The 27,035-nt window shown below is 38.1% G+C and overlaps 2 protein-coding genes across 2 annotated transcripts; both read left to right on the top strand.

The window, feature by feature from the left end:
* The first annotated feature begins 692 nt into the window (after window positions 1–692).
* RHO (rhodopsin) lies at window positions 693–11,393 on the top strand. The gene is made up of 5 exons (XM_053688960.1): window positions 693–1,053; window positions 2,296–2,464; window positions 9,000–9,165; window positions 9,773–10,012; window positions 11,179–11,393. The coding sequence occupies exons 1-5, from the start codon at window positions 693–695 to the stop codon at window positions 11,305–11,307; spliced, it is 1,065 nt and encodes a 354-aa protein (XP_053544935.1). The 3' UTR covers window positions 11,308–11,393.
* A 10,746-nt stretch (window positions 11,394–22,139) lies between these two features.
* On the top strand, window positions 22,140–26,458 carry LOC128636334 (protein B4). Its single transcript, XM_053689363.1, has 5 exons — window positions 22,140–22,209; window positions 23,215–23,507; window positions 24,873–25,008; window positions 25,737–25,789; window positions 26,201–26,458. Exons 1-5 carry the CDS (start codon window positions 22,140–22,142, stop codon window positions 26,456–26,458), a joined length of 810 nt encoding a protein of 269 aa, XP_053545338.1.
* The last annotated feature ends 577 nt before the right edge of the window (window positions 26,459–27,035 follow it).

Genomic DNA, 27,035 nt, shown 5'->3' with positions numbered 1-27,035 from the left:
AAGAGTTGCAAGTCTTGCAATTAATTAATGTAATAGCCAAGTGTAAAAATTGTCTAAATACATTAACACTTTGTTGCAGATGTTTTTTAATATTCTAAACTCTCCTCACTACTTGCTTTATTTGGAGGGGCACATCCAGGGTTGTTACTTTAGAAGACAAAGCTAGCCAGTGTTAAAAAATTGTTTTACAGTACAGTATCTTAGCACTTCTGCAGAGGCTAATCAGAAGCAGAAATGTAGCAAGGTCAGGCTTGTGTAGTCTGCAGTGTGCACTTTCAACTCTCAGAATTGTGAAAGTTAAATTGCAGGAAAAGTGAGCAAAGTAAAAAAAAAAGGCAAGTTTATATTACAATCTTAATGAGATCAATAGCCCTTTAAATGACCTGAATTTCCCTATCACTTTTAAATACACTTTCCTGTGATGTGTTTAACGCAGACAGGTGTAGCTGTAATACTTGAAGCCAATTAACACTTTGCCACCTTAGATTGGATTACAATGATTAGTTGTGGCCTAAATCTTTTGGTGCTGACACGGAGCTTGGCAGCTTATTCAAGGAGTCACATTATAAAGAAGACAGGACGTTCGCTCACTCTGTAGAGCAGCTCTAGCTGGGAACGTGAGCTTCTAGCGGTCCCTAAAACAGGAACATCAAAGGGTTGTTTTGTAGAGAAAGGACTTAAGAGCTGCCACCATGAATGGAACAGAAGGTCCCAATTTTTATATTCCCATGTCCAACAAAACTGGGGTGGTACGAAGTCCCTTTGAATATCCCCAGTACTACTTGGCAGAACCATGGAAATATTCTGTCTTGGCAGCTTATATGTTCCTACTCATCCTCCTCGGCCTTCCAATCAACTTTATGACCCTGTATGTCACTATCCAGCACAAGAAACTCAGAACACCCCTAAATTATATCCTATTGAACCTGGCATTTGCCAATCATTTCATGGTCCTGGGTGGGTTCACAATTACCATGTACAGCTCAATGCATGGATACTTTGTCTTCGGAACAACTGGTTGCTTCGTTGAAGGCTTCTTCGCTACACTTGGTGGTAAGTTTGCATCCTGAAAAATCTCACTTGTGAATAATCCACAGAGAGCAGGTTGGGAAATACATTTTATCTTGGAATGTCCACACTGGTTTATATTTCCTAACAACCTCTCCAGTTACAAAAGTTAAATTAATTAAATCTTTCAATAAAGCTCCCTCATCTCTCATTCTTTAGTGAATGGGTCTCTTCCATAACAGAAGAAATATTGAGGCTTGAGAGGTTGTGTGCAAATCTAGCTCATTGTCTTATACAACATCAAATGCATAGACCATGAACAGTTCATAGGGATTGATTCATTCAGGGGAGGGCTGACAAAAATTAGCATGGACAACGATCATTCAAGCCTATAAACTTAAAGAGATATGAAACCCATGAATCTTTTATGATTTAGATAGAGAATACAATTTTAAAACAACATTCTAATGGACTTCTATTATCTAATTAGCTTCATTCTTTATATATCCTTTGTTGAAGAAATAGCAATGCACTTTTGTGAGCCAATAACACAAGACATCTATGTGCAGCCACCAATCAGCAGCTACTGAGCATAGTTAGATATGATTTAAAAAAAAAGCATATCAAGAGAATGAAGCAAATTAGATAATAGAAGTAAATTGGAAATGTGTCTTAAAATTGCATGCACTTTCTGAATTGTGAAAGAAAAAAATTTGTGTTTCATGTCTCTTTAATAAGTATTTATATATGGAAGACTTTGGGCACTTAAAGGGACACTAAACTCAATTTTTTTTCTTTCATGATTCAGATAGAGCATGATATTTTAAGCAACTTTCTAATTTACTCCTATTATCATTTTTTCTTCATTCTCTTGCTTTCTTTATTTTAAAAGCTGGAATGTAAATCTTAGCAGCCAGCCCATTTTATGTTCAGCACCATGGATAGTGCTTGCTTATTGGAGGCTTACATATACCCACCAATAAGCAAGCATAACCCAGGTTCTTAACCAAAAATGGGCCGGCTACTATGCATCACATTCCTACTTTTTAAATAAAGATAGCAAGAAAACGAAGAAAAATTGATAATAGGAGTAAATTATAAAGTTGCTTAAAATTGCATGCTCTATCTGAATCATGAAAGATAACATTTGGGTTTAGTGTCCCTTTAACCATTGCTCCAGTATCCATTTGCATTATCTACACTATTTATCACATTATCTGCTCATTGTAATGCTATATGTAGTTGTTCTTCTGAAGATTAAACACATGTTCTGTTTCTCTTTAACAGGTGAAATTGCTCTTTGGTCCCTAGTGGTTTTGGCCATTGAGAGATACGTGGTGGTCTGCAAGCCCATGAGCAACTTCCGATTTGGTGAGAACCATGCTGTCATGGGTGTGGCTTTCACCTGGATCATGGCTCTTACATGTGCTGTTCCTCCACTTGTAGGATGGTCCAGGTATGTTTGAAATATTACAAAAGGCATAATAAATAGATCATTGGAATATAATCACCAACAACAGTAAACATGCACCAAGTTCTACTGCAGGTAAAATACCAATGATTTTCTTAATAAATATCCCCAAAAGTTACAATGGAGATATTTTGTTGAGAGATTTTTGACTAATGGATAGAATAATGGTGGGTAATTGGGTATTATCTATCTAAAGGGCAGAGTATCCCATTGTTACCTCCAGACAACACATATATTTTATATTATCTTCCAGAATAAATAGAAAGATCTAAAATCAAATCATATGCACATTAAATACATATAAACTATGCCAAGAACCCTACAAAACATATGCCTGCTGCTGCCCCAGGAACTAGAGAGATTAATCAGTTCACTCAATTGACCAAAAAACACATGGGGCCCCTAATTATCAATGGTGTTGTGGACCTGATCCGACAGTGCGAATCAGGTCCGCAAAACCTCGCTAAATGCGGAGAGCAATACGCTCTCCGCATTTAACATTGCACCAGCAGCTCACACCAGCAGCTGGTGCAACGCTGCCCCCTGCTGACTCGCGCAGGGGTGTGTCAATCAACCCGATCGTACTCGATCGGGTTGATTTCCGGCGATTCCTGTCCGCCTGCTCAGAGCAGACGGACAGGGTTATGGAGCAGCGGTCTTTAGACCGCTGCTTCATAACTAGTGTTTCTGGCGAGTCTGAAGACTCGCCAGAAACACGGGCCCACAAGCTCCATACGGAGCTTGATAAATGGGCCCCATAGAATCAAGAGAGATGGGTAACGCTAACACAAGTTTGGGAAAAGTACAAGGCAAAAAAACTATCTTCTGTTGTGGCTTATAGAAAAAATGGTGTTCCAAATGTATAATCCCTTTACTTAAAGGGACATAATACTCATATGCTAAATCACTTGAAACTGATGCAGTATAACTGTAAAAAGCTGACAGGAAAATCTCACCTGAGCCTTTCTATGTAAAAAAGAAAGATATTTTACCTCACAACTTCCTCAGCTCAGCAGAGTACGTTCTGTGTAAAAAGATATACTCAGCTGCTGCCCAGCTGCAGGTAAAAAAATAATAATAAATAATAATGCTGAGGTCATGAACTCCTTTACTCTTTTACTGTAAACTCATGAGATTTCATAGTAAACTTCCTTACACTGAATAGGGAAATAACATGAGTGTGCATGAGGCTCACTCCTTCCGCTATCCCGGGACAGACATACTGATTTGTTACTTAGAAGTCCATTACAATGGGATGTGGCTACTGAGAAACTTTTGAGGTAAAATATCTTTCTTTTTTACATAGAGATGTTCAGGTGATATGTTCTAGTCAGCTTTTTACAGCTATGCTGCATCACTTTCAAGTGTTTCAACATTTGGGTATAATGGTCCTTTAAAACCACCTCAATATATATATATATATATGTATATATATATATATATATATATATATATATATATGTATATGTATATATATATATATATATATATATATATATATATATATATATATATATATATATAGAGAGAGAGAGAGAGAGAGAGAGAGAGAGAGAGAGAGAGAGAGAGAGAGAGAGAGAATAGAGGTCTCTCTCTCTCTATGTAAATAGAAGACAGCACTCACTGGGCTTGACAAAACAATATTCTTTTTCAACAAGGAATACCAAGAGAACAAAGCACATTTGAAAATAGAAGTAATTTTAAAAGTGTCTTAAAATTACCTGCTCTATGTGAATCATGCAAGTTTAATTTTGACTTTCCTATCCCTTTAATTCTGACTTTTATATCCCTTTAACATGTAAAAATGAATCTCTTATTGACAAGGTAGTATTCCATAACATTGTCTCATTGTTTCAGCTTGTATGTTCTTTTCAGGCTTTTTGACAACATGAGACACTTCTTTTTACCGATATAGGGTTAGATTACAAGTGGCGTGCTAACGTTAGCGCACACTATATAAAAATAATGCACCCACATTAACTTGCGCGAGTATTACAAGTTGAAAGTAAATTTGCCCCAAATAGCATCAAATACAACATAAATACATTACAAAATACATTTACACTACATATACTGTATACATTATCTGATAAATATTATACCTATATATATATATATATATATATATATATATATTAATTACAAAGTTATAAGGGTTCAAAGGTACATGGTATATGACAAGGTGTTTGACTGCAAAGGGCTATAATATACATGTCTAAATATGTTTATGTATATATATATATATATATATATATATATATATATATATATATATATATGTGTGTACACATGTGCATTTATGTATTTAAAAGTGTATTTTTATTCAATATTAAATGTGTTTTATTGTGTATGTACTGTAAATATCTTACATTCCAATGTTCTTCACATAGGAGAAATGTTTTAGAAATGTTCTTTTTTTAATAAAGAAGATACAAGAAAATATAAAATTTTATATATATATATATATATATATATATATATATATATATATATATATATATACACACACACATTCACATTTAAAAATTAATAGAACATTTTCTTTATTTTTAGCTAACCTAATATACCTTGCACACCCATGCTAAGCTAGCCTGATATACCTTGCACACCCATGCTAAGCTAGCCTGTTATACCTTGCATACCCATGCTAAGCTAGCCTGATACATCTTGCACACCTATGCTAAGCTAGCCTGATATAACTTGCACAACTATGCTAAGCTAGCCTATTATACCTTGCATACCTATGCTAAGCTAGACAGATATAACTTGCACACCTATGCTAAGCTAGCCTAATATAGCTTGCACACCTATGCTAAGCTAGCCTGATATACCTTGCACACCTATGCTAAGCTAGCCTGATATACCTTGCACACCTATGCTAAGCTAGACTGATATAACTTGCACACCTATGCTAAGCTAGCCTAATATACCTTGCACACCTATGCTAAGCTAGCCTAATATACCTTGCACACCTATGCTAAGCTAGACTAATATACCTTGCACACCTATGCTAAGCTAGCCTAATATACCTTGCACACCTATGCTAAGCTAACCTGATATACCTTGCACACCTATGCTAAGCTAGACTGATATAACTTGCACACATATGCTAAGCTAGCCTGATATACCTACCTTGCATACCTATGCTAAGCTAGACTGATATAACTTGCACACCTATGCTAAGCTAGCCTAATATACCTTGCACACCTATGCTAAGCTAGCCTAATATACCTTGCACGCCTATGCTAAGCTAGCCTAATATACCTTGCACACCTATGCTAAGCTAGCCTGATATACCTTGCACACCTATGCTAAGCTAGCCTGATATACCTTGCACACCTATGCTAAGCTAGCCTGATATACCTTGCATACCTATGCTAAGCTAGCCTAATATACCTTGCACACCTATGCTAAGCTAGCCTGATATACCTTGCACACCTATGCTAAGCTAGCCTGATATAACTTGCACACCTATGCTAAGCTAGCCTGATATACCTTGCATACCTATGCTAAGCTAGCCTAATATACCTTGCACACCTATGCTAAGCTAGACAGATATACCTTGCACACCTATGCTAAGCTAGCCAGATATAACTTGCACACCTATGCTAAGCTAGCCTAATATAGCTTGCACACCTATGCTAAGCTAGCCTGATATACCTTGCACACCTATGCTAAGCTAGCCTGATATACCTTGCACACCTATGCTAAGCTAGCCTAATATACCTTGCACACCTATGCTAAGCTAGACTAATATACCTTGCACACCTATGCTAAGCTAGCCTAATATACCTTGCACACCTATGCTAAGCTAGACTGATATACCTTGCACACCTATGCTAAACTAGACTGATATAACTTGCACACCTATGCTAAGCTAGACTGATATAACTTGCACACCTATGCTAAGCTAGCCTAATATACCTTGCACACCTATGCTAAGCTAGACTGATATACCTTGCACACCCATGCTAAGCTAGCCTGATATACCTTGCACACCCATGCTAAGCTAGCCTGTTATACCTTGCATACCCATGCTAAGCTAGCCTGATACATCTTGCACACCTATGCTAAGCTAGCCTGATATAACTTGCACAACTATGCTAAGCTAGCCTATTATACCTTGCATACCTATGCTAAGCTAGACAGATATAACTTGCACACCTATGCTAAGCTAGCCTAATATAGCTTGCACACCTATGCTAAGCTAGCCTGATATACCTTGCACACCTATGCTAAGCTAGCCTGATATACCTTGCACACCTATGCTAAGCTAGACTGATATAACTTGCACACCTATGCTAAGCTAGCCTAATATACCTTGCACACCTATGCTAAGCTAGCCTAATATACCTTGCACACCTATGCTAAGCTAGACTAATATACCTTGCACACCTATGCTAAGCTAGCCTAATATACCTTGCACACCTATGCTAAGCTAACCTGATATACCTTGCACACCTATGCTAAGCTAGACTGATATAACTTGCACACATATGCTAAGCTAGCCTGATATACCTACCTTGCATACCTATGCTAAGCTAGACTGATATAACTTGCACACCTATGCTAAGCTAGCCTAATATACCTTGCACACCTATGCTAAGCTAGCCTAATATACCTTGCACGCCTATGCTAAGCTAGCCTAATATACCTTGCACACCTATGCTAAGCTAGCCTGATATACCTTGCACACCTATGCTAAGCTAGCCTGATATACCTTGCACACCTATGCTAAGCTAGCCTGATATACCTTGCATACCTATGCTAAGCTAGCCTAATATACCTTGCACACCTATGCTAAGCTAGCCTGATATACCTTGCACACCTATGCTAAGCTAGCCTGATATAACTTGCACACCTATGCTAAGCTAGCCTGATATACCTTGCATACCTATGCTAAGCTAGCCTAATATACCTTGCACACCTATGCTAAGCTAGACAGATATACCTTGCACACCTATGCTAAGCTAGCCAGATATAACTTGCACACCTATGCTAAGCTAGCCTAATATAGCTTGCACACCTATGCTAAGCTAGCCTGATATACCTTGCACACCTATGCTAAGCTAGCCTGATATACCTTGCACACCTATGCTAAGCTAGCCTAATATACCTTGCACACCTATGCTAAGCTAGACTAATATACCTTGCACACCTATGCTAAGCTAGCCTAATATACCTTGCACACCTATGCTAAGCTAGACTGATATACCTTGCACACCTATGCTAAACTAGACTGATATAACTTGCACACCTATGCTAAGCTAGACTGATATAACTTGCACACCTATGCTAAGCTAGCCTAATATACCTTGCACACCTATGCTAAGCTAGACTGATATACCTTGCACACCTATGCTAAGCTAGACTGATATAACTTGCACACCTATGCTAAGCTAGACAGATATAACTTGCACACCTATGCTAAGCTAGACTGATATAACTTGCACACCTATGCTAAGCTAGACTGATATAACTTGCACACCTATGCTAAGCTAGACTGATATAACTTGCACACCTATGCTAAGCTAGACTGATATACCTTGCACACCTGTGCTAGGCTAGACAGATATACCTTGCACACCTATGCTAAGCTAGACAGATATAACTTGCACACCTATGCTAAGCTAGCCTAATATACCTTGCACACTTATGCTAAGCTAGCCTGATATACCTTGCACACCTATGCTAAGCTAGACAGATATAACTTGCACACCTATGCTAAGATAGACTGATATAACTTGCACACCTATGCTAAGCTAGCCTGATATAACTTGCACACCTATGCTAAGCTAGCCTGATATAATTTACATACTTATATCTTGCATACTCATGCTATCTATACTGTGCACCAGTACGCAACGCAGTCAACAGTGGTTTGTACAACACAACTTAAATATTCACAGACACAATACACACCACCACCAGCTATCTGAGCGTGAATACTGGTGCAAGGGCCCTCACAACATATGTGCGTATGCCTCTGTAAGACAGTAATAACTTTTTCTAGACCTTTGAGTCAAGTGCAGGAGAACGCACATTATATTAGACTGGCTTAGTTATGTTAGGCTAGTTTAGCATGGTGGTTTAACTTATATCACATTAATGAGTAAGTTATTTAGAATAGCTTAGCTTTAGTGAGCAAGTTTAATTAAACTGACACTCAAAGAGAAAGGAACTCACCCTTTGTTAGGTTTATAATGTGTGTAATAGAAAGTGATAGATTTTTGTAACCCTTTGACTGCCTTGGAATCCTGCAAGACAATCCCGCACTGATTGGCTAAAATGCAAGTCTGTCAAAAGAACTGAAATAAGGGACAGTTTGCAGAGGCTTAGATACAATGTTATTACAGAGCTAAAACGTGTATTATTATAACTGTTTTGGTTATGCAAAACTAGGGAATGGGTAATAAAGGGATTATCTATTTTTTAAAACAATAAATATTCTAGTGTAGACTGTCCCTTTAAGTGTTCCTGTACAGTCAATAATTCACATCATTAAAAATATTCCCTACAGATATATCCCTGAAGGAATGCAGTGCTCATGCGGAGTGGACTATTACACACTGAAACCCGAGGTCAACAACGAATCCTTTGTCATCTACATGTTTATTGTGCACTTCACTATTCCCTTGATTGTCATTTTCTTCTGCTATGGCCGTCTGGTGTGCACTGTAAAAGAGGTGAGTCCTTATCTTGGTTTCTCACTTGATCTTTATTCCTTAAAACCGAAATAGGCCTTTAATCTTAAAGGGCCATAAAATCCCCAAAGAAATCTTTCATGAATCAGAGCATACAAATTTAAACAACTTTCCAATTTACTTTTATAATTAGATTTTCTTTATTTTCTTGTTAACCTTTGTTGAAAAGACGGAAGGTAAGTTCAGAAGTGTGCACGTGTCTGCAGAACTTTATGTTATAAATTAGCAAGAGCACTAGATGGCAGCACTATTTCATATCATGTAGTCCTCAAGACATGTGCACTCTACCTATCTAGATATCTCTTCAACAAAGAATAAGATGAGAATTACGCAGAGCCTTCACCTAGTCATTGTTGGATATCTAGAGTACTTTTATCCACATAAACAGATTACAATATATCAAAATGGTCAACCTACCTGCAAAACAACACATTGTCCTACATTGTTACTATATAAATATACGATGAATATTTGTCCTTATTTAGAAGCACATATATGAATATGTTAATGCTACTCTCAAAATGCCTTTTCATCTACAGTAATATTGTCTACATGTCTGTCCATTTCTCTCCCTTTCTTCTAAACTCAGGCTGCAGCTCAACAGCAGGAATCAGCCACCACCCAGAAGGCTGAGAAAGAAGTGACCCGTATGGTAATTATCATGGTTGTTGCCTTCCTGATTTGTTGGGTGCCCTATGCCACTGTGGCATTTTTCATCTTCAGCAACCAGGGTTCTGAATTTGGGCCTGTCTTCATGACTGTTCCAGCTTTCTTTGCCAAGAGCTCTGCCATCTACAACCCTGTAATCTACATTCTTCTGAACAAACAGGTACGGATCCTAAAATATGATCTTTGAGATCTTAGCACCAAAGTGCAAAGTGTCACTGATCCTTTACGTCCCTTTATATGCTTTAGTGTGCCCCTGGGGAGGCCGCCTCACACTTTGAAAAGCACTCTAGTAGACCATATTTAGCCTAAAATGTCCCTTCAGGACAGAAATATTTGAACTTGCCTATTTCAATAATCACTTATGTATTTAAAAAAAAAACAGTCTTTGTTAGAAGGTGATGTGTCTAGGGATGGGCGAATGTTTCTAAAAATTTGAAATTTAAAACAAATTTTGATACATTCATTCGTTCAAATCGAATTTCGAATGTTTATATAACATTGTATTTTCGAATTTTCGTTTTCAAATTTTTCAATAAAATTCAAAAATATTCGTTCGAATAATAGAATGTTTAGCTATGTATTCATTCAATTTCGAAATGTAATATTCGAATTTGAATGTAACATTCAAATTCGAAATAGTATTTCTAGTCTACAACTGTGTTTAATAAATGTAATATTCAAATTCAAATGTGACATTCAAATTCAAAATAATATTTCTAGTCTACAACTGTGTTTTATAAATGTAATATTCGAATTCAAAAGTGACATTTGAAAACAGTAAATAACATTCGATAATAGAATTTTTAAGAATATTCGTTCTTATAAACATTCTATTATGTAAATCGAATTTCTACAATAACATTCGTTCTAAAATTCTAATTCGAATATAAACACATTTGCCCATCCCTAGATGTGTCTAGTAAACCGATTTGTATATGATACCTACAAACTCATCCTTAGTCCTATTGACTTTTGGATCCCACACTTACTTACTAGATTTGTGGCTAATATACACTGGACAGATTTATCTTTGGTCTTTGCTGCTTTGCTAATGTAGTGGGTAGTATAAATCCTAAGCACTCCATTCAGAGGTATAACACAATGAAACCTCAAAGGTGCTGGCTATCATGCAAGGTAGCATATGCCAATAGCTCTATGCAAAGCAAAAAGAGAGGTAAATTAGAGATAAGGTGGAATAAAAAATAAATAAATAAAAATGATGAGGTCTCCAACCAGTACACTCTGCACTTTTGCACGCCCACATTTTATTGTCTAGAACTATTCCTGGTTGCGGCCATTTCATTTTTACCATTTCTCTCTTCACAGTTCCGTAACTGCATGGTCACCACACTTTGCTGTGGCAAGAATCCATTTGGTGATGATGATGCCTCATCCGCAGCCACCTCCAAAACAGAAGCCTCTTCTGTCTCCTCCAGCCAGGTTTCTCCAGCATAAGATGCTTGCCCTGGTTTGTCTAAGGGTCCACTGCCTCACACAGCTTCCACCACCCCAGTCCTGTCTCCTTGTTGCTGAAGCAACATTCTGTCCCCCTTACCACATTCTGCCCCAGTTTACAAGTGGTAAGAATCTCTTTTGACCCCTTCCCAGCTGGAATGGTCTTTGGCTTTTTTACTTTGCAATAAGTTGGGGCCCTTGCGGCAGTGAAGGGGTGACATAATGAGAATGGTGTTTATATGATTATGAGTGTAAATATCATAAAAGCAAAAATCCCTTTAGCATGGAAATGCTCCATAGAAGACCTAGTAGCCGGCAGTTCTTGGAGTGGCACAGAGACTCTGCTCAGTCTTATTTTACAATGCAACATGATGATTTTTTTTTTGTAATATACAGTACATATAAATATATATATTTACAGCCATCTAATCTGCTTAATGGCAAGGTTTTATAGCGAGGATAGACAGAAAAAGACTCCTTGCACAGAATCCTGTAATAAAGAGCACTTTGCAAGTAAAAAAAAAAAATACAAAAAAATCAAAATGTCTTTTATTTGTGCTCTAAAGTTTTTGTTCCCTCCTTCATCCTTGACTCAACAATGTTCTGAGCAGAGAGCCCTCCACTGTGAATGGCAGGGAGAAACACCATAAATGTAATACAATAAATGCACAGGTCATTAGACACAGTGTGCTCCTTCCAAACACTGTCTGACACGGACACCATGCAAAACCATGATACAGGATTGCATAGTGTTTCAAGACAACGTAGATGGACTCAAATGGACCACCATGACACAGGAAGATATACTCCTATGAGTCTATGAGCTAGGCAGACATGTCTTCTACAACGTAGCTACACCATGCATCATCTAATATTCCAAGAAAGGCTGAATCTCCTTAATCTGTAACAAATGAATCCTTCTTCCCCACAATGTAGACAACATAGTCCAACCACAGAACAAAGGAAACACCACTTTACCCATAATGTAGATTGCACTACCAGACCGAAAATACGCACTGACAGTCTGACACCGGACCCAAAGTGTTGGCTTGAACAACTAACTGCACACAGCATAAAAAGCACAACTTGACTCAATGACCCGGACTGACATCTTTTTCACTACATGTAGCAGAAACCCAGAGACATTTTCAAGATTTGTGGACTATTTGAATACCTCAAACTACACTTTTACTAACCACTTCCACCTTCCAATAAAGAGCTGCTATTCCTTAATGTTTTGGATGATAATTCCAATGCCACAGTCACAGTGCTATTGAGGTCAGTGTCCGTGAAGGAATCTGTTCATGCCTCACAGTTTTCAGGTCAGTCACTGGTATCTCACACATTTCAAAATGAACACCAAAAAAGGATGAAAAATATGGCTCAATCTGCTCCCTAAGATTATGATATACTGTAGTACATTCATCTCATGCCAGCAATTTATAGGAGCCTGCAAGATCTTCAATGTCCAAGATAATGCTTGACAGAGTAAAAAGGAACAGTGCAGTGTTGCAGAAAGAGTCAATCTATGACTCTGAGGAGACCTTCCCTGTAGAGAAAGACCCTCACATGTTTTGGGCTTATTTTAAGTTGCTAATATTTTTTTCATCCTTACAAGAAGCTGTATTAAACTTTAAAGCAAAGCATCTTCAATCAATGAGCAGTGGCTAACTTGGCTGCACCCGACATTAACCCTTCCACTGCTAGTGGTATCAACAACTCTTGATTGTACTTTGTCACTGCTGGAATGAAATCTTAAATAAAACTGCATAGCTCCCATGTCAGAGACTACAGTTATTGTAAATAAACCCTCTGAAACCACTTGCAAAGTTCAGCAGTAGATGGGTCACCTTGGCAGTGGACGTGTTTCTCCAGTTCAGCAGAGAGTTCACTGCTTTTAACCCTCTCCATACAAGGCAGAAATGGGATTAGTGAGACATTTGTAGATTATGTAAATGGTGGAAAATTTATTTTATTTCTGGTAACAGGTACATTAAATAAAACTGGGAGAGGCTTTTCCCCCCATCTAAATGTATCCCCAAAACAGAAAAAAAACAATTATAAAAGAGGAAAAGTGTGAGATAGAAGCTTTTATATAGAAATGAACAGACGTTTGTGTAGATGCATATACATGTATGAATGCGGACACAAACAGTTTGGCTATATAATTTCTGTAAAGGATTGATACTGGTTATAGTGACTTATAGTCTGTAAAGTAGAACTATTTCCACATAAAAACATTTCCTGCTTAAAAACGTGTCTGTATATGTATGAGGGGGTCTCTGCATATGTACAGTGGTTACATGGTACTGCCAACCGACAACACCGCCCAACACAGAAGACTTCACATTTACTATTTCTTAAGTAATCCTTAGCGGATATCAAAACTTGACATTAATATGTTGACTTTCTAATACATCTAAAGGTAACATACTTTTGGATAAAAAATATTCAAGGGAGCAAGAAATAATTCTAATCAGTAACTTATTGGTGAAAATTAGTGGCAAGACCCCCTTCCTCCCACCTGTCCCTTAAACTGTATTTCCATGAATACATACTGTATCTAACTGGTGTAGAAAGATCACAGAAGTCAGGGATTCTGAAATAAAAAACGTTTTACTTCTGACAAATATTCAATAAGTGTACACAATCAAAGTGCAGAAAACCCCAAAAAAAACAATTCAATTGTAGAAATAACCTGGATTTCACGCCTTTTGCTAACCGTTTTATTTTTATTTACCCCCCCTTTATTTTTGTTGAGGTTAACATACCAAGAATTACAGAGACAATTAGAACAGCGTATTACATATGTAGAAGAGCATATTCTTTCCACTTCAGTTATTAAAGATGTAATCTGTAATAATCTTGCAATACAGGCCTCAAGTTTTTACATAGTATATTATAACCCCTGACAAGAATACAATAGGAGCTAAATATAAGGGAAAATCCTGATGAAAAACAGTGGCTGTTTTTGAATCACCCAAACTGGAATTGCAAAAATAAGGGTATATTGGAGAAGACATAAAAGGGACACTTTTGGACCCAAATGCTAAATATGTTGCGGGTAAAGTAAGAAATTGGGTAATCCTAGCATTACCTGGGTAAACCTGACATTACACAAGTGGCTGTGGGTAAAGCCCGATGTAACATAATAAATCTTCTCATGGTGCATCGAGTCACTGTATTAAACATATATGCACTGTAATTCACACATCTTCACTACCTTTTTTGCCTCCGCATGTGGGGTTGAAGGGGGCAAAACCAACTTGTAAACCTCATTCCCCATGGTTAACTTGGGGTGGATGCCAGATGATTGGCGGGGCGCCTTCCTTTAACCTCCCAGGCAGAGGCAAAAAAAATAGTGTAGATGGGGGAATTACATTACATCGGGCTTTACCCACAGCTGCTTGGGTAATGTCAGGTTTACCATGATTTCCGACTTTACCCGTAACATATACAATTGATGGAGTAGCCAAATTAGGGTTCCTAAAGATATGGTACAGTGAAAGGGGAAAATTAAAGCCACTAAAAGATAGTAAAAATGGAGATGTAGTTTACAAAGGGCCACACAGATGATTAGGAAAAAGGTTGGAAATTCCTCAACTCAGTACAATTTAAAAAAAAAAAAATTATATATATTCTATATTTAACAATATGGGAATTTATGTTAGCATATTAATGTCTAGAAGTAGGCTGCGCTAACTATAGAATAAATACATCACAGAATATTACCCATTGTCTCAGGAATAAGTACAAACTATAGACACTTGTCTCACACTTACAAATAGTGACTGAGAAATATGATTAGAATACCAAGAGAATGCAACTAGCGCTTGATAAACTGCAATATGAGGACCTGTTTAGCAAGTATATGCAGTGGCGTCACTAAGGGTGCGGGGGGTGCGGGCCGCACCTGGGTGACACTGAGTATATGCATGCATGAAAGTCATTATATTACACGTCACATCATCCTGACCATAAACCCACGTGAAAAGAGCAAAACATAAATGCAGCTAAGTAATAGACAGTATATAATGCATGGAGTAGCCAAATTTCTAATATTAGGGAACCTAAAACTATGGTTCAGTGAAAAGGGAGAAATAAAGCCACTAAAAGCAAAAGTTATATAAGGGGATGATATTTACAAAGAGCCACATCAATGAGCAGGAAAAAGGTCATAAAGTGCTCAGCTAAGGACAAAAAATAATAATAAAAAAATAAATAAAAATAATTGAGCACAATTGGGTGCAATAGTAGGTGAGGTCACACAATGCCCCCCTCAAAAGCTCTACTTTAGCCCCCAGTCTTTACCCTACATGTATATTTTTCACAACAGAGCAGTCATTTTACTCCTTGGCTGCCAATGACATACAAATCAATAATTTTACCTCTTTAGCGGCTAGCAGCACATGTAAATAGTTTTTGACCCCCTTAACTGCCCCCAATTTTTTTCTGCTCTATATTTGTACTGCGTTGAGGCACAAGAGGCCTTCGTTATTTTGGTAACGCACGGGGACTTTGTAAACCAGACATTTAAGTGTTCAGTATTTTTGTGAAGATTTTACTGAATTCTTGATAACTGGACACCTGGCAACCCTAGAAGTAAGCCAAGATAACTAATAAATGCTATAAATATATCACAAAATGTGTTCCCCTGATCTCAGAATTAAGCACAAGCTATAGACACTGGGCTTACACTTAAAAATAGTGACTGAGAAATATGATTAGAATACCAAGAGAAGGATAAACCGCAATATGAGGACCTGTTTAATAAGTGCATATACTGACCATGTAACAAAGTGGAAAGAGCAAAACACATATGGCTCCCCTTGGCACTGGGAAATCTGCTGCTTCCCCCTACACAAACTACCTCAACAATTTTATCTCATATATCTCTCATAACCAGAGCTAACAGATTCATGCAGGGGCAATGCCCCCCCCCCCCTCTACAACCTAGGAGGATTTCTTATAAAATGAATAGATAACACATTTGAATAGCACAGAAGTGGGAAGGAACCATATCATAGAACTAGTCCTCTAAATCTGCTTCCCCATAATCCTGCTATTCTAAGCACAGCTGCCATAGCTGGCAAAGGCCAAAAAAGCCCTTTGAAGAGCTTACCTGAAAATAGCAATGTCTAGCCCCGCCTCCTGGGTACCACACTTTCCTTCTGGGCCACTTGTCATGTCACTTTGGCTCCTGTCCCAGGCCTCCCTCAGTCTGTTTTCCCTGTCACGGGTTCTAAGGGAAAATGTTTGGAGATAGACAATGTGTATTTACAAACAAATAAATGATCCTGGTATTTCAGCCACTAAAGAAAGTATTATAAAGGTTGCATCTGGCTATATTCAAATACCCTGGAAATGGGGCCCGCGTTAGAGACCACACACGCAGCCTTATGCTTTGGCTAATGACCGGACAGATGACTGTGCATAGAATCCCGTGAGCACAGTGTCAGTGAGCCTCTTTATCAATGAAACAATGGGATAAATGAGGTCAACCTATGTTGTGTACTTACCAAAATGTGCATAATTTCTGTGACACACTCTGGACACAGGAAATACTCCCCCTAACAGCTAATCTTTTTATTATCACTACCCTTATATATTCCGATTCCATAGTTGCCAACATTTCAAAAATATTTCCAGGGACACTTTGCAGCTATCAATTACCTGCATTGAAATTTTAACCACACCCCCTGCCCTAAAGCTCCGCCCACTTTGCCAAACCCACATAATTAGCATAATTAAGCTCCGCCTATTTATTATGGTGGGAAAAAAAGCTAAATAAAGAACCAGTTTAAAAGATTACATGCCCTTATGTCTCACTCCTGTGCAGACTCAAAATGGATCATTCAAACAAAAGTCACATTCTGTGGCTTTGTATTTAGAAATTAGCAGTCTGACTTTAATATATATACAATATTATATATAACATGGGGAGCAGTTATAGGTGCAGTTAGGGGAGGGGACATATGGAGCAGTTATAGGTGTATTTAGGGGAGGGGACATAGGGAGCAGTTAGGGGAGGGGACATGAGGAGCAGTTATAGGTGCAGTTAGGGGAAGGACATGGGGAGCAATTATAAGTGCAGTTAGGGAGGGGACATGAGGAGCAGTTAGTGGAGGAGACATAGTGAGCAGTTATAGGTGAAGTAAGGGAGGTCACAAGAAGCAATTATTGATCATTAACAGTTATAGCTAGCAGAATTTACACATTTAATATGTTTACATGTAACTGGAATGTAGAAAAAAATACATGTTTGCACAACTCCAAGCTATATTTGTGGCGATTAAAAGGTCTGTACAAGTTGGATTTAGAGGGAGAAAAACATTTGAATGCAATATATTTGTAACCTTTCATATGCCAGACAGAATTACCCTCTGTGCACCACAGCATCTCTGGAAGCAAGGAGTTAATCACTTAGGGGTTGGTCTTGTTTAAGTAAATGAATCTCTCCCCTGTATGTATCACCATTTCACTGAGTTACTCACATGCTGTGCTTTGTAATAGTAAAGGTTAATTAAGTGCCATAAAAGTCCCATATTTGTTCTAATAATTCATCCACCATTTCTATCTCACATGCAGCTCACACGCAATTTAACTCAGACAGCAACAAGTTAATAGGTGACTTTTGTTACCTCCTCAGAACTCTGTGATCTAAAATAAATTATGAGACCCCAGCAGCTGACAGGCATTCCTCCCAAACACTGACACCGTGGGATATGCTCTCTGCATCTTCTGGTGATCACAAGGAATGCATTTTTGTTATGCGCAGCATTCAGTTCCCTGATGCTGTTGTACAGTTTATTTTCCCATCTAAATAATAACTTTCAAGGAAGCACATACAGTATTTGCAAGTTGGCTTCTGTAGTGTACTATATAAATGGTAAATGCTGAATTATTTAAATGATAAATTTGTTCAGAATAAAGTAAAACTATACTTCATGAACAGTAAAACAGTAGCAGACAACGTTAACTGCGAGAATAATTGAAAACTTTATCTGGGGCTTTATTTTTACTTGCATATGAAGGGACAAATATATTGCTGGGGGTGAGGAATAAAAAAGCGAGACAGACACAATACACTTTAAAAAATAAAATACCTTTGTGTATTTAAGATAATAAACTGGCTTACACTGTGCAGATCAGGAGACTAAGGAGTTGTGCTGTTTACCATCACACCAGTTACACGCTGCACGGAGGTATCAATCAGAGGCACATCAACAACCGTTACCCGCGCCAAATGTGATGTCACTGCACAGCCAGCTGACGGGGAGGAGAAACTGACTTTTTTTTTTAATATAACAAACTTTATTAACAAAACACTGTCAGTTAACTCAAGTGATTTATAAGCCACAAAACGGTTGCCGGGACAGTCCGGGACATTTAAATGGCCGGGACTGGGTCCCAAATTCCGGGACTGTCCCGGCAAAAACGGGACAGTTGGCAACTATGCGATTCATTATTTTAAAAGGAACATTAAACACGCACAAAAAACATTGTCATGGGAGCTGCCATGTTGAAATCTAGCTTTCACTGCATTCCAGTGTGGATGTGTTTGCAGCAACTCTCCTTCAAATACCTGCAGTGAAACTTAGGTTCTAAAATGGCAGCCCCCATAATTAGAGGGAGGTGCAGATAATGTATTTATTGTTTATGTCCATTTAATTATGTAAATTAAACAGAAGCAGCTAACATAGCTGCATTTAGCAATTTTACACAGGGAATTATTGCAATAAAATGTTTAATCATCAATTTACAGCAGCAGTAGAAAGTCACCAACACAATCTGTGTAAATCTGATTCAATTTGTTCATTCAGAACAGGGGTTTCCACTCTTTTAAAATGAGCCCATGTTGAAAATATTTTTTTTACTTGCAGGGATGAGTGAGAGCTAAAATGGTTTTAATAGATACTGCATTAAATATTTCTATTTCTATATACACAAACTACTAATGAGCTAATATTTATCAAGATAACTTCTTCAAACCCGAAGTATCTACACAGAAGCAGAGACGCACATGGATATTTCCAGAGAATAAAGAATTTGGATTAGTTGCAGAACACGGAGGCTTTCAATATATTGCAAGTTGCAAGTGAAAGGAGTTGGATGGCAGACACATCTACACAATCATTACACAGGGAGGACACACAGTCCAAAGTAGAGGGGTCACTAATAATTCTTAGTGACAAACATCTTAAATAAAATAACTAGGGACAGGGCCCCTACCAACCCCCCCACATTTATGCAAATGTATGCTAATGAGCATGGAAGGCTCCCTGCCCTATCCCCACCAACCTCCAGGGCCACCAACCTCAAGGGCCAGAGACAGGGCATCCCAAACTCCATGGACTCCACAACAACAGCACACACACCCTAGAGCCCCTACCATCCAGGGCTCCACCCCAGACTCTAGGGCCTTCAGAGCAACAGATGTCTCCATCCAGGCACAGGGTTCCCATTCCAGGGACAGAGCCCCCAATCTAGGACCAGAGCCTTCACTACATTAACTCCTAAGTTACTGATAGGACAGCAGTTATCTCCTGCTCACAACTGCACTAGCTCATTTAGCCGGCTGTGACTGAGCTTAGGCAGCACCCCAGAAGCCATGGCGATGCCACTGTTGGGCCCCCCTATATGCAAGGCCCTCATCCCAGGTCCTATCTGCCCGACTGCTTGGTGCACCCCCTGCGTCCAGTGGCAAAAGGTCAGGTAGGTAAGGCTGCAGGTTACCCTCTATCTGCTGCTCTCTCCTACAGAGCAATCTATTGAGTTGTGGCCACCCTACCAGAAGTCCCCAAAGTCAAATTTATGGTCCTGCTTTTTTCCTGGGGCCACAAAAACTAAAGCAGAGGGCCAAATATGGCCATCCCTGCTATAGCATATAACAAGTATTATCAGGTATAGTAATAAGAGGCTTATAGTGTCCCATTAAAGCACTAGACACAATCTTGCCTGGTTTCTAAGTCTTCTTGCATGAATGCAGACACAAAATCTTGACCAATATTCTTATAAGGATTTAGGAATAGGTTTCAAATCCTCCTTTTAAAAGCTATACTATGTGACACATTATTTGAGGTCTGTTCTCCAGCTTACACCAGATCAGTAAAATCACAATTGGAAATTAAAAACCAGATTGTACAAATCTCTTTTTGTATAATAATGAAGGCTCTAAATTCTGTAACAAGTTTATGTATATTATCTCTTACAAGTAAAAGCTAAATAGATTTATATCATCAAAGCAAATAAAATGAAATTTTATTATTATTATTTTGATTATCTGTTTAAATATTGAAAAATGAACTTTTAGTTTCCATAAAGCAATAGGTGCAGCCATGTTGTAACCTAAGTTTCCTTCTCTGCTGAGGTCAGTTATAAAATTAGTCACTAGAGTGAATGCAACCAATGACTGTATGGAATTTAGCAGTTAAAAAAATATATATAGTGACTCATATATAATTGACCTCAGCAGCGGAAGGTGCATGGCATGTATTTAGTGTTTAATATCCCTTTAAAGCATTGCAATTAACAAAATTAAATATCCTAACTATAAAAGTACTTTACCTGGAAACTTAAAAGTAACAGTGTAGTGTAAAATTGGTTTCCCCTTAATATGTTACTGTTGACTTGTTGTACCAGCTGCAGGGTTTAAAATGTACAGAAAATTGTTCCTTTGGGTTTATTTTGTATATGAAATAACGGCTGCTGCTAATTGAAACCACAACACACTACAATAAGCTGAGCTTGTAGGGACAGCAGATGTCTATCTTATGTCTAATTATTTATACAAAGTCCTCATCTTATTCCTCATTGTTTTTTTCAATGACCAATACTTAAAGAGAACACTGAGAGCATAATTTTATAAAAGCCTTCTTGTTTACATATCTTTCTATAACTGTTACTGAAGTACTGCAATTTTCAGTGTAGGTGAGGATACAAAGGACAACATCAGCTATTTCAAATGTCAAAATAAAGGTAAGTAGTAATTTGTAAACAAATTAATACAATCCAGGAGGTAAAATGCATAATTTGGAACACATTAAAGGGAAATAATAATCACAGTACGCTCTATTTTTAATCAGTAACTTTTAAAACTGGGGTGTTCAACTTTTTAAAATATTTTTATTAGTCTTATAAGTTTAACTGTATTTGTAATGTTTTTATGTGTTTTGTGACAGTTTTTTGTTTCGTGAAACAGTTAACCAGAGCTCTAGCGTAAACCGCAATTGCGCTCACACTTTCAACTTGTAATACGAGTGCTACACCTAACACACGCAAACAGCCGTGATAAGCCCCTTTTCGCTTGCGTGTAACTGTTAGTGCGCCACTCGTAATCTAGCCTTTAATGTATATAAACAAACACTTTATGTAGGTATTGCGATTGTTCCTCTCTCCCTTACAGAGACCAAAAAGCTAATTCTATCACCTAGAGGTTGTCTTCAAAATGCTGCAAGTTGCCTAAAACAGCGATCTGCCTTTCAGCATCTTTAAAACAACCTAGGTGACAGACAGAATTTGATTTTTGGTCTCTGTAAGGGAGTGTGGGACAAACACAGTTTTTTTTAGAAAAAGAGGACTTAAATATTTTATTAAACATACTAATTATGATCATAACATTTTAAGAAAATATCAAACCTGCTCATACCCTAAATAAGAGAAAATGAAACCTTTACCTGTTTCTAACCAGGGTCACTCTGCTTGTGAGATTTACAGCCCCTCCTTACAGACATTGCTCCCAATTTGACTTCTGATTAGAGGTGATTGGAGAGCAGGTGTATAAAGCCTCAGCAGGCCTGGCTTAGGTGTTTTTGTAGTGAGACCAGAACAACATGGCACCTAAGAAAGATGTGACCAGTACAGTTAGTACTGGTGACAAGGCGAGTACAGAAGCTGCCTCAGGTGAGACCGTGCTCTGGAGGGGAGGCTTGTGACATAAGCATAATGCTAATATTAGTAACACTGTGCCCTATTAATGCTTGTGAGGGCCTCAGAAGCTGGTCACATTTAGGTTTTTAGTTGGTGAGGAAATTGAAAACCACTTTTAATTCAAGATAAGGGGCCAAGATCCTTTCAGCTTAGACACTAGTGACTTTTTTTTTTTTTTATTCTAAATTACAACTCCTTAATTTTTATCAAGCAGTGGTGGGTTTTATTTTTTTTCTTCCTTTTTGTTATAAGGTTGGTGCTTGTGGCTCACTGTGGCAGTGTGGGACCTGGAAGCAAGGATTTCCCTGCTTTTCTTGTATGACTGAGAATGAATGCTATGTATGTATGCTTTTGTGACTCTAAAGTAACTGCCTGATCTGCTTTGTGGCCCATAGCAATCTGGGATTTGTGGTTAATAAATGACTGCTTGCCCAAATAGGGGACACCTCCATGTTTTCCTGGCGTTTGTGAGTTACACATGCTGCAGGGTGTGCAGAGAGGAACGTGTATTACAGTGCACATCATGTTGCACCCTGCAGCATGTGTAACTCATAAGTGTCCTGGAAAATATGGCCAAGGTGGCAACCCTATATCTACATTATTGCCTTTTAAATGTTTAAAAATGTTGCTTTAAGTTGGCACGAATAGCTTCAGTACTTGGTCTTAAACTCTAACATAACTTGTGAGCTGCTTACTAACCTACTTCTGATCAAGCAGAAGGCTAGCTAAAGAATGGGGTTAACTTTAAAAATGCTAACCAGTTTCTGTTTACAAACCCACCACATGAGGGCTCAATCAGCATAAGAAACTGATTGAACACAGATGGATTAATCATAAGTGCATCCTTCCCTTGGGCTGAAGTAAGGCTGATGATCTTCTATAACCTGCAGATATAAACTTCTACAAATAGAACAATAGATAATGACTTGGAATATGTACAATAAAGTTATTATGTTCTAACCTAAATAGTCTCTTTAGGGTCCAATAATACAAAGCCCAAAGCAGCAAAGGTTATAAAGACCGCAGCAAAGGTTATAAAGACCACAGCAAATCCTTCAACCCTGTCAATGGTAGTGGAGGTCCTGAAGAAGTCTGAACGCAAGGGAACATCTGTCCAGTCTATTCGCAACCAGATAATGATAGCCCATCCCACAGTGGACCCTGTTCGACTCAAGTTCCTCCTGCGTTCTGCTCTTAAACGTGGGCTAGAGAAGGGAATCCTGATCCGGCCACTTAATTCCAGTGCATCTGGGGCCACTGGCCGATTCAAGGTATGTCGCCTATACATTCATCTTATTACTCATGACATTAAATGCTAAAGGTGTATGACTCCTCCTAGCTAAGAGAGCTATTCTACAAATCTTTAAAATATGAAGAGGCTGTAAACTGTGGAAAATTGGTTTCCTCAATGCATTTACAGTAATTTGTTATACCAGCTGCAGAGTATAAAATATTGGTAATTGCTCCTTTAGGTTAATTTGTGTATAAGGAAGAACTACTCATTGAAAATGTGGCCTATTTAATGGGATGAACTTGCAGAAAGAGCAGACAACCTTATCTTCTATATTTCTATAGACACACATCTCCTTATCTTGACCTATACACACAGGCTGTTTCATAAGGCAACTTAAAGGGACATTCTAGTCAAAATTAAACTTTTATGATTCAGATACGGAAAGCAATTTTAAACAACTTTCCAATTCATGTATCCAATGTGTTTTTTTTTTTTTTTTTTGTTCTATTGGTATTTGTTGAAAGGTAAACCTGGGTAGGCTCTTATGTTAATTTCTAAAACCTTGAAGGCTGTCCCTTATTTCAATGCATTTGGCAGTTTTCACAGCTAGAGGGTGTTAGTTCATGTGTGCCATATAGATAAAATTGTGACAACGCCCATGGACTTACAAATGAGAGGGCACTGATTGGCTAAATGAAAGGTCAGTCAAAAACTGAAATAAGGGGGCAGTTTGCAGAGACTTGGATACAAGGTAATAACAGAGGTAAAAAAGTATATAAAACTGAGAAATGGGCAATAAAGGTATTGATCTTTTTAAACCATAAAAATTCTGTTTTTTTTTTCTTTTCTTTGTCACTCACCACTCCCTCTCTCTCAATGGGCTGCTGATTCTTGTTTACATAGATATTCTTCAGACAGCACAAAAGTGATTTTAGTACAGTTGTTAACGGACAAAATTGGCTATTTAACATAAGGGTGAAGAAGCTATTTGTAAGGAATTTAATACACCAGCGGGTAAAATGGGTAATTGTGAACATTTTAAAGGGGGGGGGGGATTCATTACAATGTCAATGTGTTATCTATTGAGTTAGATACTGATAGCACATTCTTTTAGCCTAACCTAATGGCGCATGTTGTGCTATTGCCTACGTATAAATGTGTTTAAGTCAACTCCAGTGAATCAATAGACTCCTGGGAGCAGGCTGTACACACATTGTGAGCCAATGACACGAGGCATGTGCAAAACCACCAATCAGCAGCTATCTTCCAGTGCTGCACTGCTGATATGTAATAACCTTTTCAGTAAGGGATGTCAAGAGAACAAAGTAAAATTGCCTTAAACTGCACGCTATGTCTAAATCATGCAAGTTTGTTTAAATTTTCCAAACCCTTTAACTTCTAGTTGGCAAAAGTGGAAAAGCCCAAAGGAAAATCCAATAAGACTGGGGAGAATGAAGACCCAAATTCCAAGGTGGAAGACAAAGACAAAAAAGCAGAAAAGCCAAAGAAACCCAAGGCTCAAAAAGAGGAGTCCAAAGGTGAGTGGCATCCAGAACTGGCTCTGAATGGTGTTTGTTTAAATGGCGGCGGCAGCAGCAGCAGGCAACCTCTTCCCTGTAGAAACCAGGGGCAACAAAGTTAGTAGGCCTAGCACAACGCCTCTAGAAATGTGGAAAGGAGGGATATTGTCTGACATGACCAATAATGTAGCACCGTGAAAGAGATGGGAGGATAAGGATAGATAAGAGCGGTATTAACGCTGTGTAACCCAATAAGCCTTGATTCCCTTAAAAGGACATTATACACTAGATTTTTCTTTGCATAAAAATTTTGTAGATCCATTTATATAGCCCATACATTTAAAAAAAAAAAAATACATTTTTTTTGTTTGTTTTGCTTTTTTAAATAACATTGCTCTGATTTTCAGACTCCTAACCAAGCCCCAAAGTTTTTTAGTAAAATACCGACGTATACCTACTCCAGCTTGCTCCTGTTTGTGTAAAGGGCCTTTTCATATGCGGGGGGAGTGGGTGTTCCAGTAACCTTTTAAAAAGCTTAACTTGAAGCTTCTAACTTAAGGTTTTATATTTGTACATATTATTCTTTAAAGTAGTGTCTATTACATGCAGTTATATGAAGATTGGTGTATACTGTCCCTTTAACTATCTACCTATTGTATCACAAATTGATGGGGATGTAGTAAAACCTCTAGTCTGTTTCTGACCAGGAGTACAACTATTTACTATACAACTACTTCTGTTTCTAGGTTTAAAGGAGAAAAAGCCCAAAGCTGCTAAAAAGGCACAGGAAGAGAGTGAGGTGAGTAGAGATGTGCTTTACCAGTAAGGTGTATAACAGGTCTTGCTCTAACTTGACTGCCTGTGATTGGCTTACAAAGTTCTGACACATGTTCTATACCAGGAATCTTCAATTCTAGTCTCAGGAGCCACTAACACGCCAGATTATTGGGCTGTATTGAGCTACAACACTGGTGGTCTCCAATGTAATCCTGAATTGCTGTAGTGTGGTGGAACAAAACTAAGATTAGTATAGTTCATGCTCTTGTGACCAATATGGAAATCCATTGTATCTGTAATATGAATGGCTAAGATGTCCTTTGATTTCTCAATTAGCACTAATGCAATAGGAAGACCTTCCTAGAAAACCTAGGTTTACCTGTTTGTTTTTTTGTTTCCACCCCCCTCACCCTATATTTGGTTTTAATACCAGAAAAAACCTAAACCTGCTGCCAAACCAAAAAAAGAGCCCAGTGAGAAAGCTAAAGTGACAGAGGCTCCTCCAAAGAAACCAAAAGCCCAAAAGGAAAAAGCTGATGAAGCTGAAGTGCCAGCTAAGGTGAAAGAACCTGCCAAACCAAAGAAGGAACCAGCTAAAGCCAATAAGGAAACTAAGGCAGAGACTTCTAAAGCCAAGAAAGATGCCACAGAGGACGCAGGAGGGAAGGAAACCAAAAAGGCAAAGAAGTGACACTGGGGAGCAGAGGGATATTTTAACACTGTATAAAATGTACATTTATCTTATGTAATGGTCTTTAATAAATAGTTCTTATCTGACTTAACCTAATGTTGCAGCCAATACTGAGAAGTTGTCGTCTGACTTTTACAGGACACCTGGGGGGGTCGCGAGAGACTTATTATTCAGAGGTTTTTTTTTTTTTTTTTTCCTTCTTTGCTTGCCTAGGCTTAGGAGCAGAAATGCGCTACTGAGAGCTGGCTGCTCATCGTGTGAATCAATGACAAGAGGCTTATGTGCAGCCAGCAATGTGTTCAGCAAGCTCCCAGTTGTGCATTGTTGCTGGTTCAATGGATACAAAGAGAATACAATTTGAGCATTTTAAACATTCTATCTGAATCCATTAAAAAAAATCTATTTCATATTTTTACTAAAAGATGGTAAATAAAAGTCGGTATGAATCATTCTCTTGCCTGTACCAGACCACAACTGTCTTTTTCTCCTCTCGGCAAATTTTTTTTTTTTTTTGCAACCCCCCCACTAACAGTGTTGTGTCTAGAGCAGTCTCTGCACTCCACTTAAGAAAACTACT

Source organism: Bombina bombina, chromosome 7 (genome assembly GCF_027579735.1).
Source record: "Bombina bombina isolate aBomBom1 chromosome 7, aBomBom1.pri, whole genome shotgun sequence".
Taxonomy (NCBI): domain Eukaryota; kingdom Metazoa; phylum Chordata; class Amphibia; order Anura; family Bombinatoridae; genus Bombina; species Bombina bombina.
Note: the sequence above shows the minus strand (reverse complement) of the source record. Positions and strands in the feature narration are given on the sequence as shown.